We start from the raw sequence: 16,480 nt of genomic DNA, 5'->3' as shown, positions 1-16,480 counted from the left end.
TAACACGTTCCTGTGCCGTAGTGTGACTGCGTCAGATAACGGTATCTGCATCATGGGGGTTTTCTTGCCTCATGGGCTGACTGTTAGTTAACTAGCTAGTAAGTTTAACCAGAATAGGGTCAGGAATAGGGGGATCGAATCAGAACCTATAGAAATACACGACACCCACTCCACGCTAACTATGGTCATATCTACTAATCTATGCATAGTATAACATAGTACAACATACTATAGAGTATAGTGTATACCTTACCACCCCAAAATACATAAATGCATTTCGAAATTTTCAAATATACTGAAAAATTGCAGTCATATATATTGTATGCACTTAAGCTATGAATTAAATGCAAAAGTAAACACGCATTGTTATGTATTATTGCTTGTTGGTATATGAGAAATACACATGAAATGGCTCTTAATATGGCTATACAGAAAAAAAGTCGAAACCATTTCATCAAATAAAATCTATTGCGAACATACCAGCGGGCAGCTAAAGTCTATAAAGTCTATAAAGTATCTAAAATAGAAATCTTAGTTCTCTAGGAATAGTCTCTTACTTTAAGCAGAAAATCAGTGTCCCGGGAAAAAATATATAGAAAAATATTTTAGGGGCTTGCTGAAAAAAGTTGCTGTCCGTGAACTGGATTGTAATTGTTCATGTGACTTTATTTTTAAAGTTGAAGGCCGAATTCAGGGAACGCCGTGTGCGAGTTTACTCAAAAGTCTCTATTTCTGTTCCGGAGAGAACATCATATCATTCAGGCTTTCGAAAAAACTGTCAACAGCTTCATGGGAAAGTTCCTCTAAGTCGGAAATAGGGGTAACCATGCATTCATGCGCATGATTGTCTCCATTGACATTCTGATTTGCATTGCTGACAGAAGGTCGTACCTGTTCGATGCTGCTTTCATCTTGAACTTCACTACTCTTCAATCGCAGTGGTGAAGATTCCAGGAATGCCGTCATCAGAATTGGCAGCCTTTGAGGGCAGCACAGTGCGTGAACCTTGGTAGGAACCAACAGTGTATCTGCATCCACCGGCGCATCCGATTGTAGCGTCAGACAGGTGTCTAACACGCATTCTTCTCCGCATAGCAGACACCTTAGTACAGGTAAAACACACCTTTGCCACATTGGTCGAAATGATAGAAACCAAGTCATGTTTAGGTCTCTAAGCCGGGATAGTCCCAGGATTTTTGATATCCGGTCCCGGTATCCAATGGCTAGGATCGTATCTTCCATTGTCGCGAGAGTTTGATCTGTGACATGGGTTGCCATAACGAAAAATAAGGACTAGGAATAGGATTCCTGCAATTAGTCCTAGGATCAGGGGAAGTCCGCCAAAAATCGAATGGACGAAGTCTGGAAAAATACCCAGTATGGCTTTGAATGGTGTTAATGCCATCGAAAATACTGTCTTAAATACCTTTGAGACCCCTGTGGTATCAGAAATATTTAAGATTTCGCTCAGGATTTCCGCGAAATGTACGGGGGAATTAGTTGATAATAATGTATGTATCTCTGCAGTCGTCCTTGCGACTTGTAGATCATACGTTTCTTTAGATGACGTGAGCCTTGTAGGCGTCTGAAGAAGCACTGTTTTCATTCTGCTTAAAGTGTCTATTCGAATAGAAGTAATTTTCAAACTGGGCCATGCCCTTGCCTCCCTGTCTGGAAAGGAGCTGGGAAACAAAGAACGTCCACAGCACTTGACCTTCGCCGTCGTAGTGACGAGATAAGGAGTCCCGGGCATAAGACTACAGCATCTGCGGTCTACAATAAGAATGTAACTCCCATTATAGAGTCTTTGAAAGAATGGTTCTATTTCAGTTGCAGGTGCGCCTTGCTGGTGACATGAAAGGTTGTATGAATTCCCTTCACAGGCTCCGTGCAAACTAATACCGTTACACAGAAGCGTGCCGCTTAGTGACATAGCACAATTGTTGCCACTAAGAAACACTTTCTGTCCTTTGTTACTGACACATGCATGTGAATAGGGCAGGTTCCATGTTGTTTTAAGGTACCCCTTTCCCAATTTCTCGTACATGCCAGCCTGTATATATTTTTGGCAGTATTGAAACCTGAAGGTTGAGATTGGAATATTTATGATTCCGTGGATTATCCATTCACTGACAGGTCGTTCTGACATTGTCAACGGTAATCTTTCTAGTTTTTCAATGCTCAAGATTGTATAATCAGCACCCTTCTGCGCCATACCGATCTGTCTATCAGTAAGGTTAAAGATTTGAAATAGTGACGTTGTGTTGATTAAACGCCAAGGCACATAGCCTGAACGCAGATTTTGTAACGTCCAGCCAAGCTGTACAATAGAACGCAATTGTGACTGACCATGTTGTAATAACAGTAAGTCTTGCGATAATATGTCGATTGCTGAAGACACAATGCTGTCCAATGAAAAAATTCTGGAGGACAGAGTCATTAACCCATTGTCCATTACAGAAAGTGATTTTTCCAAATTAATACGGTCAATTTCCCGTATTCTCTCTGCTGTCTCAATTTGAGTAACCTTCCAGGCCTCATTGTATGCTGCATATACAGAGGCTGCTATGAAACGCTTTTGACGCTGTTTGCGTGGTCCCATTATGAAATCACGCAAGTCAGCACCATCAGTAAGTAAAGTTAGGTGTTGCTTAATTTCAGGCAGTGTGGAAGTTTGTAGCCATTGAAGGCATAATTTGCCCACACTGTAGGTTGTTATTATCCCTGGGTGATGTCTTTGGGGATATCTAGGGTCTGGCCTGGTCATTTTAAAACCCTGTGTTTTATTCAGGAATCTATCTTGACAGTTATTTGTATCTGTGGGCCAGATCAACCATTGTTTCCAATCAGGATGTGTTCTGTTTTGGTTAAGTATATAGTTTATGTCTATTTCTTCATCTGTTTCAGAGTTATTGCTAAACATTATTGGCTTTGGAATAGACAGGTTATTTAAATCTTTGATTTTGGCTAAGCCAAGACAGGTGGTTTGTTGAACGGTGTCATTTAAAAATATCATTTGTTCTGGGATCATGCAGGCTCTAAACAAAGCTTCTATACCCTGTACTTGCCATTCTTTTGTACCCCAAACACTTTTCAAATCAACATGTTTGTCCCAATAATCAAATCCAAAAGTATTCATTTTTTCAAAGAAAGAATCTGAATATATCAATTTTGTGTTGGTTATCATGGTTTTCATCCCTGTCTTGTTTGACAATTTGTAATAAAATGTTTCAGCATTAGTTATGTTAAAACCTGAAAAATACGAATATTTGCCATACACGGTTCTAGAGCTCCCTTTTGGAGGTGTAGCACAATGTTCCCATTGATTAAAATTTAAAACATTTCTAGGTTGTGCAGATTTATGCAAGAAATGGTTACCATAATGGTTATAGCAGTACATGCTGTCATAATTTGTAGAACCCTGCAAATAATCATGTTTTGTAAATTTAGCAGACATTACTAAGTCAGACATCATATTGTTTATACTTTCAAAGTCCCAATCATCAGCAAATGAGTTTGGTTTTGCAAAGTCACTCAAGGAGATCTTGATTTGGTGTGGATATTTCAGGATCTCGACCGGACCATAAATTTCATAGTCAGTGTTGTCCCAGGCTACCCCACCAGGTATTGGAATTGCTGTGAAGTTGGCTGAAGAAAGTTCTGAAGAAAGTTCTCTTTTCTCGACGTGTGAAGATGTGTGTGGTTTGAGGACCAAGTTGATGTTCTGACTTGCTGTGTCCATTTTAGCATATTTTCCCTCAATGAAGCGTCCCAAGGTAAATACCATGATGAGCCAAAGTATGAGGATAAATGCACCAAAACCCACCCAAAATTCAATCCATGGAGAAACTAGATATGTTTCTTTCAGTTGTTTCAAAAGTTCCTTAGCTTTGTCTTTAAAGGATTTTGATGATGGCTGTGTCTTTTGTTCGCTGAAGCCTTCAGAGGAATCATCGAAGTTGATGAAGTAACCGGATGCAGTTCTGTCAATTGTTCCAATTGGTTCAGGATTTTTGTTTCTCGCATTTTCACTTGGTACTTCTGTATAGATTGGTGTGTCTCTGCTAAATGTCTTTATTTGGGTTTTCAGAGGTCTAAGTTCTATTGCATTGTTGCATAGTCCTTGTTGTTCTTCTGTAGGCGTTTCGAATGTGATGAGCCTCTTTGATAGGACCTCTGTACTGGTAGCAAACCTTGGTGTTCTGCTACTTATTGGGAGTCCACTTGGCCTACTGTTGGTTATCGGCCACATGTTGTGGTTTTACCAGGTCGATGGATACAACTCGGTTCTCCTTTTTTCCAGCAAGTGGCGGTAGTACAACTGATCTTGTCCCGTTGACAGACAATACAGGAACTGCTTTTCTGTAAGAAGGCCCAAATTCCTTCTTTACCGCGATCTTCTCCCTGACTAGATCCCCGACTTTTGGAATCCAGACAGGTCTTGCTGGGACAGGTGGTGATTCTTCAGTGGTCGTTGGCTGTTCTTTCAACTGTATGTTGCTCAGGTCTTTTCTTGTTTTGTTTAAGTCCTGCAAAATAGCCAAGCGGTCTTTGACATCAAAGCTTTTTTCTGTTACCACTGAAGTCTGACTATCAAGGTCAGAGATCAACATCCTAGTTCCGAATAATAATTCGTACGGACTGAATCCCTTCAGAGAATTTCTTGGCAAGTTATTTAGACTACGTTGGACACTTATTAGATGTTTGACCCACCCAGCTCCCGAACCTAATATCCTTTCTATTATAGATTGCTTTCTGTCTTGGTTTTTTCTTTACACCATCCCATACCCTCAGGAAGGAAGTGAGAAGATTCCCGCTGGGCTGTGCTCATTTGGCCATTCTTTCCCCCCCCAGGCTGGATTGCCTGAGAAAAGGGAAAAAAAAAATGGTCGAACGTAGCATGCTCTTAGCGTATATGCCATTTAGACTCGCAAATCTTGTATAACAGTCCGGACGTCAGCCGAGTGCTGTGGATCTACATTATAAGTGGGAACTAGCCTGTATATGTTAATCGCAAGCCATTCTTTTTAGTGGTGATGTTATCTGCCTTGATACGACGAGGTATTAAACTGCTTCTCTCCCCACTGCGATCTCTGTTGCAGTTTGGGCAGTTTTTTACAAACATGGTGTAGTGCAGGCTCATGCCTGGCCACCAGTACCGTGATTGTAATTCTTCCAGAGAATCTTTTAATTTAAGGTGTCTGAGACCCTCGCCCATGTGTGCGTCTGCGATTAACAAGTTTCTCCTGTCCATGTTTGGAATCACTCTATCCCCCACTCCAGGGATTCGAGCAAAAGGAATGGAGTTTGCATCTATGATGTATGTGTAATTGAGTGGATAGTTGATCGGTAACGCCGAGCAGTCGCCTTTTGATGACGTTTTTACTGCCAGCAATGTTTCGCCGTCAATGTATTTTAATGTACGCTTTTTTCGATCTACGGGAGCCGGTTTACTGGCTGCCGCTGCGGCTGTTTCAGCCAATGAATTCCCTACAACGTGAACGCCATCACGCTGATGACTCAGTGAGTGTGTCACGTGAGTCTTTGGTAGTTCTTTTTTCAAAAGAGCTACCTGTTCCCAGAGCAATCTCTGCTTTATTGGTGCATCTGTGTCATCTTTGTAACCGTTCTGAATCCATGTCTGCAAATCCTGGTTATATGCTTTGACGCAGAAATATGAATCTGACACTATAAGTGTCGGGAATTCGCGATCCGCATTATCTAGCGCCATTTTCAAAGCTATTATTTCAGTTTGTAGTTCTGAATTAGTTTCTACTGAGTGTGATTTTGTTAATAGAGGTCTTAGTTTACCTCCGTGCCACACTTCTTTTGTAATCTCACATGTGGGATTGTATGCATGTTCTCCCCAAACGGAGGGTTGAGCATGTCCGTCTGTATAGATTACACAGGCGTAATGTCGTAGAGGCAGAATGTCGATTGGCAGAGGATACGTTTTTTCATATTTTAGATTTTTTAATTCTTCTAGTTCTGGATCAAAGAAGTAATATACTTTGTCCGTTGTGATTGAATTTACCCATTGTAACCATTCTGGATCCAATGTTGTTGTTGGTAAATTACACGGTGTTGTTAATGCCTCAAAGGCTGATTCTGCTGTTCTGACTGTGATATGTCTACCGTCAGCTATGTCTTTTTCTCTAGCTATTGCGGTTTGAACTGCTTGAACAATTTTTCCTTTGTTGTTGAATCTCTGTTCAGCTTTTGTGTACAAATGTGATTTGAATGCAATTGGTACCTTATCTCCCTCATTAGAGGTTAGGTATGTGAATCCGTATCTCCCTGGGATGACTCGGATCACAAGGTTGCGTGTATTATCACGGGTTTCTAATTTTGTTTTAATTAGCATGTCTGTTTGTAAGGATCTCAAAATTTCTGTGTGTGCTTGAGTCCAACTGGATCTTTTAAAGTCTGGTTTAATTAGATCGTAAAGAGGTTTGACCCTTTCTGCGTAATTTGCAATATATGTTCTTCCGAAATTTAGGAAGCCTAGAATTGACTGTAGGTTTTTTAGTGTTTTAGGAGCTTGGATTACGGCACATTTCTCTAGGAAATTGTCTGCCAGGCTTTTGCCTTCACTTGATAACTCATATCCTAAGAATAGGACCGTCAGATGGGCAATTCTGGACTTTTTGAAGTTGAATTTGTAACCCTCTGCAGCGAAACCAAGTATTATGGTGTTCACTCTTTTCAAGTGAGTCTCCAAGTCATCATCTGTTAAGTAAATGTCATCGACATAAGATAATGCTTCATCATCATATAGTTGTAGTAATTCTGTTACTCTCGCTGAGAATACCCCCGGGCTATTCTTGTACCCCTGGGCTAACCGACAGAATTGTTTTTGAGTGCCATTTACTGAAAATGCAGTTAAATATCTGCTCTCTGGTGCTATGTTTTGACAAAAGAATCCATTGGAGATGTCCAAGGTTGTTTTGTATTTTTTGCGCACTATGTTATTCATTAGTGCAGCACTGTGTGAGTTTTGCACTGCAAAAGTTTTGCAACATGTGTTAAGGTGTCGGTAATCCAAAACTAGACGATATGAATTGTCTGGTTTGGAGACCGGAAACAAAGGATTGTTCATTTGTGAGGTGCAAGTTTCAATCACCCCTTGGTATTCTAGCTGATCTAGTATTTCATTTACTTGTTTTTTAGCTTCTTGCTTGATTGGGTACTGCCTTTGTGCAGTAGGTTGTGATTTTAACTGGACTTTGTGAGGAGGAGAATCCTCATCCCATCCTACATGATTTTTATATAAAGCAGGTGCTAAGGCCACTGCCCACTTTCTAGCAAGTGTATATTTTTTATGAATCGGTATTTGATTCGAGAAGGCAGGCATAATTACTTCTTCGCCATGAGGGCACTCCCTGACAAACTCTGGTGGCCAGTCTTTTTCAGCTAGAAGGATGTCATAGCCCTTGGATAGGTTATCCCAAAATAGTCCCCTTATTTTCCTAGTCTTATCTTCCTCTATACGTAATGTTATCTCGTATATTTTGTGGGGCTTGCTAACTCTGGTATTTGCAGTTTCCACTTGAAGGTATTCATTCGTGTCCACTGTCCCCAGATGATTCATAAGGACTTTGCGAGCTATGCTCACCTCTGCTGCGCTGTCTAGCATTGTCTGAGCCCATTCTCCGTTTTTCAGTTGTGTCCTCAGTATTCTCGGCATTGTTAACTACCTTGATACTGGCTACCTTCTTTTTTGGAAATTGTGATTTCTTTTTCAGTTGAGCAGGTTCCTTGTCTTTGGACTTGGCGTGCTCTTCTGATCGTCCTCTTCTTTCCGATTTCTGCGAGGAATTCTGAAAAGATTGAGAGGGACGTGTATCAATGTCTTGATATCTATCAGGTTTTTTAATATTATCCCTATTTCTAAGGTTATATCTATTCCCAGAGGGTTCACTCTGAGGTGACCTTTGTCTCGGGTTTGGAGATTTCTCTCTTCGCCTAGGAGACCTTCCTCTGGACTGGAATTTCTTTTCTTTAGGATTGGATTGTTTATTTCCATCCCAGTTCTTTTTTGGTGAATTATTATTAAAAAATATTTTTTCTGGACTTGTAGTCAGTTGCGGTTTTACTGGTATTCCACCTACACTATCTCTGCCTAGTTCTTCATAGGATTTTTCTATGATTCTGGCAATTTCAGCTGGTTGGTCTGCTATATCTGTCTCTTTTAACCTCTGGCGGATCGCCACGTTTGCTGCTTCACCTTTTATGTTGGCTAGTAATATAGCCGAGACTTGCTTGAAGTCTTTCAGTAATTTCATACCAAGAGTTAAAGCAGGTTCTGGACCGTATTCATCTTGAATTTGTTTTAGCACATCTGGTATTACCGAAATGGATGGAACACCGTGCGTTTTTGTATAGATGGAAGCAAAGACTGTACCCCAAGTGTCACAGTCCTCAATGTGTGGTGCGATTCCCATTGGGAGACATATAGTCAGAATCCTGTGTTTTTCTAATGGGGTGGTGTCAGGAAACACCGCCTCTATTTGGGTAATTTTCTGTGCCAACCAGAATGGTATTTGTTCCCGTTTAGCTGGAACTTTACCTAGGCAGGATTGGATGTTCTGTGGTGTAATTTTATTTGTGTTCCCCTGGTGAGGGGTCAGCTGTGGAAGTTTAATCGCTGGCTGAATTGTTGAAGTCCGCATTACATACTGAACTAATTGTCTGTGAATTTTTAGTAGTTGTTTTAGCTGTATTAACAGCTCTGCTGCAGGCATTCTTTCGATGTCTGGATGTGGTGTGTATCCGGCTAGGACCGGCCACGTTGCTCCTGGTCTTCCTAAAGGACCGAGCCTTGTAATGTGATTGTTATGTATTAGGGCGCCATCAAATAAGAGCAAATGCTCTTGGAATTTGAGTGGTACTTCCACCTCCTCGAAAGGAGTGTACTCATTAGGAGGTTCCTCTACTTTGTAATAGTGGAAGTACTTTGTTACAGCATTTGCTGCTGGAAAATGTATCCATGTATAGTATACCTCTGTCTGCCGATATTCGTGTGCCTCGATTACGAATATGACTGTACCACCTCTAGGTGTCAGTCCATTTTCTATAAGTTTTAGAGTTATAGCTCTCCTTTTGGCGACCTGGATGAGTATTATATCCGGGTCTGCATCGAGTGCTGTAGTATCAGCTGCTGCTATTTCAGTAGCTAATCTAATTGCCTCTCTTTCATCATCACTCTCTGCCATTTTACAGAAAGGATGGTATTATGTTTGTTTGCAGATCAGGTTTCTTTATGGAAACAGAGATTAGGTGCACAATATTCTGGAACTGTTTTATCCTTCAACGTTGACTAGACCAAGAACCATACATAGGAGTTCCCTCCTGCGAGGTTTTGGAGGATATAATTAACCTTTCACCCACTCCAGACGTCTTTGGAGTATTTGGGAGAAGGGGTCTGAGTGAGAAAGCACGACTGAGTTACTCTAAATGTCTTACGTTAGTTTTATCGCCCTTTCCAAACACGTTGGGCGCCATGTAGTGTAGCTCCTATTTTCCCAATAGGCTCTGCGCATTGGAATAGTACCTACAGCAGTAAAGGCCTAGGCCAGACGTTAACTAGGTCTACTACTGTCGATACTAGACTTAATTTTTGGGTTTGCCAGCTAAGCTCAGAGTTCGCTAGAAACTTTCTCGAATGTTCAAGGAAGGATGAACTCCCCTGATTAGACAAGAAGGGATTTAGTTTCTGACAACCATAGAACATGACAACTTTGCTCTCCCCTAATCAAGAGTCAATCTCGAGAGTCGTGTGAGCACAAGGCAATTATTTTACTCAGTCAGTACGTGCATTCTTAGTCTCATCAGAATGTAGAGAAAAGGAAGAGACGGGCGTGTTCAATAAAAGATGTTATTTATTGATCAGTCTCTTTTCTCGTACAAGAGAAATGGATCGATATTATTGCAATACTTATAGTTAAGTAAAGTGCATACATTAGAAGCAATAGTATAAAATAATACTGTAAAAACATTGATATGGTTTCTGAGCCATATGATGTTTAAAATGATTAAAATATATTTACATACACATATACATTTTGACTAAACGTACTCAACTGGTGTTTCTAAATACGCCTACCCCGTGTACCTGACCTAAGTCTAATGCGTGGGCGGGAATAGAAAGTTACAGTTTAAGTTAAGTTTGTTTTTGCCAAGTGAATAACTAAAGAATTCTCTAGGAGGGGTTATTCAGTTCTGTACCTGGAATTTAGGATGAATGAGGAATGGTATCTCTTTCTCTGCTCTCGATATTCCAGGCTGCCTGCGAGGGCTGCCCAGAAGCGCCGGTGCTGGGTCTCTCGGCTTGAGATAGCAGCGCGTCTCTCAGCGCGTCAGGAAGGCGGGGCTGCTGCCTGCGGGGTCTGCTTCTGCTCTCGGCTTCGGCAAGTATGGCTGCTCCGTCTTGTCACCACGCGTGTGTTTGCATAGGGCAAGGTCGGCAATATTTATACCTTAAAGGTGCCGGGATTGACGTAAGGATGGACATAGGTACGTCAATAAAGATGTCATACGACTTGCTCGTTAGCACATTCTTTACTAAAGTTCTCTGTGAAATCAAAACAATGGCCGCACGGATTATCCAGGTTGTCATAGGTTTGATTTGTTATGAGAACGTCGTATGCCTTATCAGGGGCTGGAGGAATGTCGCTTGTCTAATTAGATCTCAAGCGTTATGACCTAATCAGATAACACGTTCCTGTGCCGTAGTGTGACTGCGTCAGATAACGGTATCTGCATCATGGGGGTTTTCTTGCCTCATGGGCTGACTGTTAGTTAACTAGCTAGTAAGTTTAACCAGAATAGGGTCAGGAATAGGGGGATCGAATCAGAACCTATAGAAATACACGACACCCTTTGCCCCTTACAAGTGAGAGTTGGGGTTTCCTTCAGCATAAGCAGCAACATTTAAATAAACCCTCAACTCATATACCGATGACGCTGGCTAAGACCTCTTTTATATTCTCTTCAGAAGCCGTGAGTGGGGGCCTATTGATGAGTGGGCCCTGTGCTCCAGCATGAGGGAAAGGAACTTCTGCTTAGCTTTGTGGAGGATTTGCTGTGCAGGGACCTGGCACAGAACCTCTGGCTATGCCAATTCTTGTAATAAATTGAATTCTGATGCCTGGAGACAATTATAAAATATGCATTGTAAATAAATACACTACTTGTCTGATGGGCATATATGTGAAGTCCAGAGGGGAGGCACCAATCTGATAATTTCCCAGGGAGCTCCCTACAGAAGGTTGCAAAAGGAGCAGTATAAGTACCTCCAGCAAATTAGTTATTATTATAAGGAACTTTTCCTAATATATTTAGGTGAAGATTGATGCCTGGGATTCTTAGACTACCCAATAACATGTGCCACATAAAATGCCATATCATTTCATTTCCTATAGGCAAAACCAAACCAATATTTAAGTTCTATTCTGGCAGGATTTACTTTACTTATCAGGACTAGAGAGTAGACTGTCAGATGTGTTTTTCCAAGACATGGTTCGTGCCTTATGTTTTTCTCACGTGGAAAGTCATATACATCATACAGTATAAAACGTTCAGCTCAAGTATTGCCCAGAGCATGAGATTGTTACCCCTCTCCCTACAGTAAATACAATAAAGCAACCTAACAAGCAACATAGGAAATTAAGCTAAGTAATAGTACATTATGAAACCAAGCATCCAAAGTCACTACAGGACATGATGTTGAACCATGACCGTATATATTTTGATAAAGGGAATACAAACCACAATACTCAGAAAAAATCTGTAAGATCTTCCTGCATGTTATATTGAGGTAGAGTTCCATTCTGCATGAGACTGATGTCCACAGCAAGCCTCTACTAAATATTTGTATATAAAGCCTATTTGAGATTATCGTAATACGGGAGCTAGACTAGACCGGTCAGGCCAGTAGGGTTCTGCTTGTGCTACACAACTACATGTCTTCCACAGTCTATTTCAGATTTGTATTTACACATTCATTTACATAATGCTAAACTCTGCAATGCTGCTGCTTTTATTCCAAAACAACAATGGTTCGAATAGCAGTTATTCAACGAAATGCACATAACTGAATTAGTGAGAGGTACATGTATTCCTTACAATCACAACAGTTAGAAAAACTGATCCAAGACTTATATGTTTATGAAAAGGTCTCAGTTTTTATTTCATGGATTTCAAAATATTTTAGGGAGTCTGGTAATAGTCATACGCATCTTTGCAACAGTGAAACAATGAATACTTGTGAAAAGCAACAGTTGAATGAAAAATCACTCAGTGCTTAGAGCAGTAATTGCACCGCTCAATTTTTGCAGTGACATAAATAGGTAAAGCACATATTTGAAAACTAACAACCAAGTGGTTGACATCAGTTAAGGATAAAGTACATTGTGAGTATTAAAAAATTGCAACAATGAATGGGTCTTCGTCAGTGCATTAACATGTATCCATTGTATGACCATAATTATGGATCCTCATAAGGTTAGGTCAACGAATAGAACAAAGAATCAACTAGGGCGAAGGTGCCTAACTGTGAGCAAATAGGGTCTACAGGTACATTGTAGGAAGTCCGTACTTTGGTATTTCCGTTTGAGCAGCTGGATCAATGACAGATCCATAAAAAATCACTGAGTGCTGCTTCTATGAGCTCCAACATGAAAGATGGTGTGTCAAGCAAGGAAGAGCAGTGAGTAAAATAGGATGGAAGAGAGTAGGCAAATAGGTATGTAAATGAACCAGGAGTAACAGATTTAAACGACAGCTTGAAAGTACAATTATACAAAGGTATTGAAGAATCAGTTGACAATGAGAAATGCTTGGTAGTGCCAGCCCTACACTTTCTAGTCTTTATGCATGGTTTTTGGAATTATTCTCATTTCCTTTGGTAGGCCATTAAATATCTATGTTCCCATGTAACTGGAGGTTGCAATAAAATGAGAAACATGTCTGACATATCTGCATACTGATTTTGGCTAACTCTGCTTTTTTGTGTCTGTGATTCAAGATTTTGCAACTCCTTACCAGAAACAATCAATAATCACAGTGAAAGGAGAAGAGTCACCAAGACCTGGCAAAAATTGAATTGTGCATGCACGTTGGCACCTCCGATGCTCACAACCTATCTATTGTAAGGTGATGTTTATATGTCAAATAAATAATATAATTTGCCTGTGGACAGCAGGTGCCTTTGGTGTGTAACGTAAGATGAACATATATAGCAGTAGCAAAAAACATCATAGAAAAAGTAGAACAGTTGGGATTTAAAAGTGTAATGATTTAGTATACTGTGTTTGTTCATCCTGTGTGAAACTAATATTTATTAGATCAGGTTGGTATTTCTTTTTCCATGACTTATTACTGATAAAAATGTAAAACATGAGGATGGTAGATGTTTGCTCTTTTAATTGTCCCCATTTTCCCGATGCCTCTGTGAGGAACAGCTTGCAATGTTTCTTACAATGGATCAACCAGCATTGTTTTCGTGGGGCAATTGTCTTCGGTGGAAGGACTTAAATAATCACTTTCGTAAGTGCTTTGTGCCCCTCTTTCAGGATGTTCATTCTTTTGCATTGCTCTAAACAAAATTGGAGAAATGAGAGAGCAGAAATTATCTCAAATGTAAATAAATACAGTTTTTCCACATGTCTAAATTTTATTTTAAAAATGGCCATATTACCATCTCACCATCTCATACATTCATGCAAGTCACCATTTATTGACGACAGCAAAGCCCACCCAATTGCCTAAATGTCACTGCTATAAATTGCCTGTTGAAGTCTTTGTCATAGAATTAGTTCACATTTTGAGATTCCAATTGCTGAGATTATTTTCCTAGATAGATTTTCTGGTATTTGCGTTTTTATGGTGGTTGAAGCATGTCACGACTTCTTTGTATATTTCTAGATGAACATTTATCAAGCTAGGCTTTTTGAATTTCTATGGTTGAGGGAAGTGAGTGCATACTATATAAAATATGCTCTACTTTTGGTGAGAGTTAAACGTGTTTGCCATGTGCTATTTAATTTTGTTGAGGATTATGAGACAACGTCTTGCTGGTGTCTCTTCTATTTTTGTAGAGGGTTTTACGTTCATTGCACGGTATTCAATCTTTCAGTGATGCTGTTGAGGATCACTGCTGCATTTTATTCCCATGGTTGAGAGTTTTTATTCTTTTTATTTCACCAAATATGGTATAGAGAAGAGCATCATTATAATCCATCTGAACTGCTTTAATGGGTATAATTTCTTTTAAAGCCAGCCACACCCAAACCTACTTGCAGGAAAAATATATCTACAGTAAAACATTTAACAAAGAAATTGTGTATGTACGTTAAGAACTAAAAATGTTGGCTGTACTATGATTTGGCAAATATCAATCAAGTAATAACCAATGACAAAAAAATCCTTTACATTTGACTGGTATATCTCTAGAATGACGAACGTGGTCCACATTAATGTTTGTTTAATTACTGCAAAAACAGCTTACAGTTGTTGAAACACATGCTGCGGTGCTTACCGGATAATACGGAAAATGCAACAAATCTAGCTCTACGTTACAATGAACATATTTTAGAATAGGCTTGAACATTCCAGATAGGTAAGTTGATGAAGTGTTCTAAAATATGCTACAAAGACAGACCGTTTTCTACCGAATGCTTCTAAATAATTGGGTTTTAGTTCTATAAATATGATATCAGCTGAACATTCCTGGTCTACACATCATTTCAGTTACAATCTGTCATCCAAGGTTCCCCCAGAAAGCTGATTTGAACATACTTACAAAAAGTGTGCTTGTGATATCACATGCTTTGAATAATTGTGAGACTTTTCTGGCAACAAATGGAGATAGCTCGCATGTTACGTTTGTTAGAGCAGATCTATTATTAAAGATCATTGTTTGTTTGTGAGTTTTCATCAGCATAAGTAGGCTGAAAAACTAATTTACAGAGACTTTGTTCTGGCTGCACTGACAGCTAAAGAAACACATATTTTAAAACTTGCAATGCGTGAATGAGTTATCTCTCTCTCTGTTTTCCCTTTTTCATAAACTAGATGAAAATGCGATCTTTCCCATGGTTTTGTTTGTTTCACTGTATCAATTAATGTGCTTCAGTGGAAGCCCCCAGGAGATGTTTGTATTGTTGCAAATGATCAAGGCTGATGCTGCCTGCTGGTTCAATTGTGCTCCTTTTCATTGCTTAATAGTTCTTTGTTTAGTAGTGTAAATTAATTCCCCTTGTATGTAGGCTAAAGGAAATAGTTGTTTATTAATTGTTGGCCGACTTCTAGAGTGAGCCTGTATTAAAATCCGTAAGAGAGAGATCCTTTTAATAAGATTTATTGTTAACAGTACAGCAGTACAACTTTCCAGCTGCAGACCACAGACGCAACTGCAGTCCAGCTGGTGACACAACAGTAATTCTAAATGGAACATGAAATGCGTGATAAAAGATAACAGAGCACATGCAGGAGGGAAAGAAACATGAGATGAAGATGATTAAAGCAACATAGCATTAATATGTACAGAATGTAACACACACCCTTATTTGGAGAAAAAGACAAAGAGGAGGAAGTGTTAACATAATCAATAAACTTTGTTGGACATTGTCTAGAGCGACAAGACCTCTCAACTCTTGAAGAAACAGAATCATCTTCGAGTATATTGTTGGAAGCAACAAAAGAATCTGTACTATCTTTGTGGTTATAAACAGAATTATCAGCAGAACTAGAACATGTACTATGGAACAACTTTTGGGGACACTTGGCAACCCTTCTAATGTTCCATATCTTGCCATCCTGAGTTGCCACAGAGTTTATAAATACTTTCTTACTTTGAATAGCTTCACCAAATTTGTTAGCACCTTTGCTATTGATACAAGGTTTCAAAATCCTAACCCAGTCACCAATTTTGAAAGAAGGCACTTTAGTATTCCACTTTTTGTCAAACAACGTTTGAGTTTTGATTTGTTTGTTTTCATTCCTAAAAGCAGTATCTTTTATACACTCACTGCTCAAACAATCTTTTTTTACACTTTTCTCTGATCCACCAGTGACAAATTTTAGAAGCTGGTTCCCTTCCTTTTAACAATTTGAATGGACTGACCTCAGTCATAGTATGAGGACTTATGCGATACAACCACATTTTTTCCCTTACAATATTCAATCAACTACTCCCTTGTTTGACAGCTTCAGCAATACAAATTTTCAAGACATGGTTAAATCGTTCTACTTGACCATTTTCATGTGGTCCATACAATGATGTAAATATATGTTTAATTCCGCATTCACTCATAAATGATTTCATTTCTGAGGGTGTAAATTGTACACCATTGTCTGTAACTAAGCAAGATGGACACCATTCACGTGCAAAGATTTCTCTTAAAAAATGTATAACTACGCATGTGGTAACCTTAGACACAAATTTGACCTCCGGCCATTTTGAATGATAGTCTACTAA

At 39.5% G+C, this 16,480-nt stretch overlaps 1 protein-coding gene across 2 annotated transcripts in view; it reads right to left on the bottom strand.

Annotated features, from left to right (window-relative positions):
• The window catches only part of LOC144781834 (solute carrier family 22 member 6-B-like), a 639,843-nt gene that overhangs the window by 20,495 nt on the left and 602,868 nt on the right, over window positions 1-16,480 (bottom strand). Inside the window, exon 10 of one of the 2 annotated variants that reach the window (XM_078660863.1) lies at window positions 12,882-13,597. The exons of the other annotated variant lie outside the window; for it this stretch is intronic. Coding sequence (XP_078516989.1) covers window positions 13,477-13,597 — 121 coding nt within the window. The 3' untranslated portion in view covers window positions 12,882-13,476. Of the gene's footprint in view, window positions 1-12,881; window positions 13,598-16,480 lie in introns of those variants that run through there. 2 annotated transcript variants of the gene reach the window in all.

Source organism: Lissotriton helveticus, chromosome 9 (assembly GCF_964261635.1).
Source record: "Lissotriton helveticus chromosome 9, aLisHel1.1, whole genome shotgun sequence".
Classification (NCBI taxonomy): Eukaryota; Metazoa; Chordata; class Amphibia; order Caudata; family Salamandridae; genus Lissotriton; species Lissotriton helveticus.
Note: the sequence above shows the minus strand (reverse complement) of the source record. Positions and strands in the feature narration are given on the sequence as shown.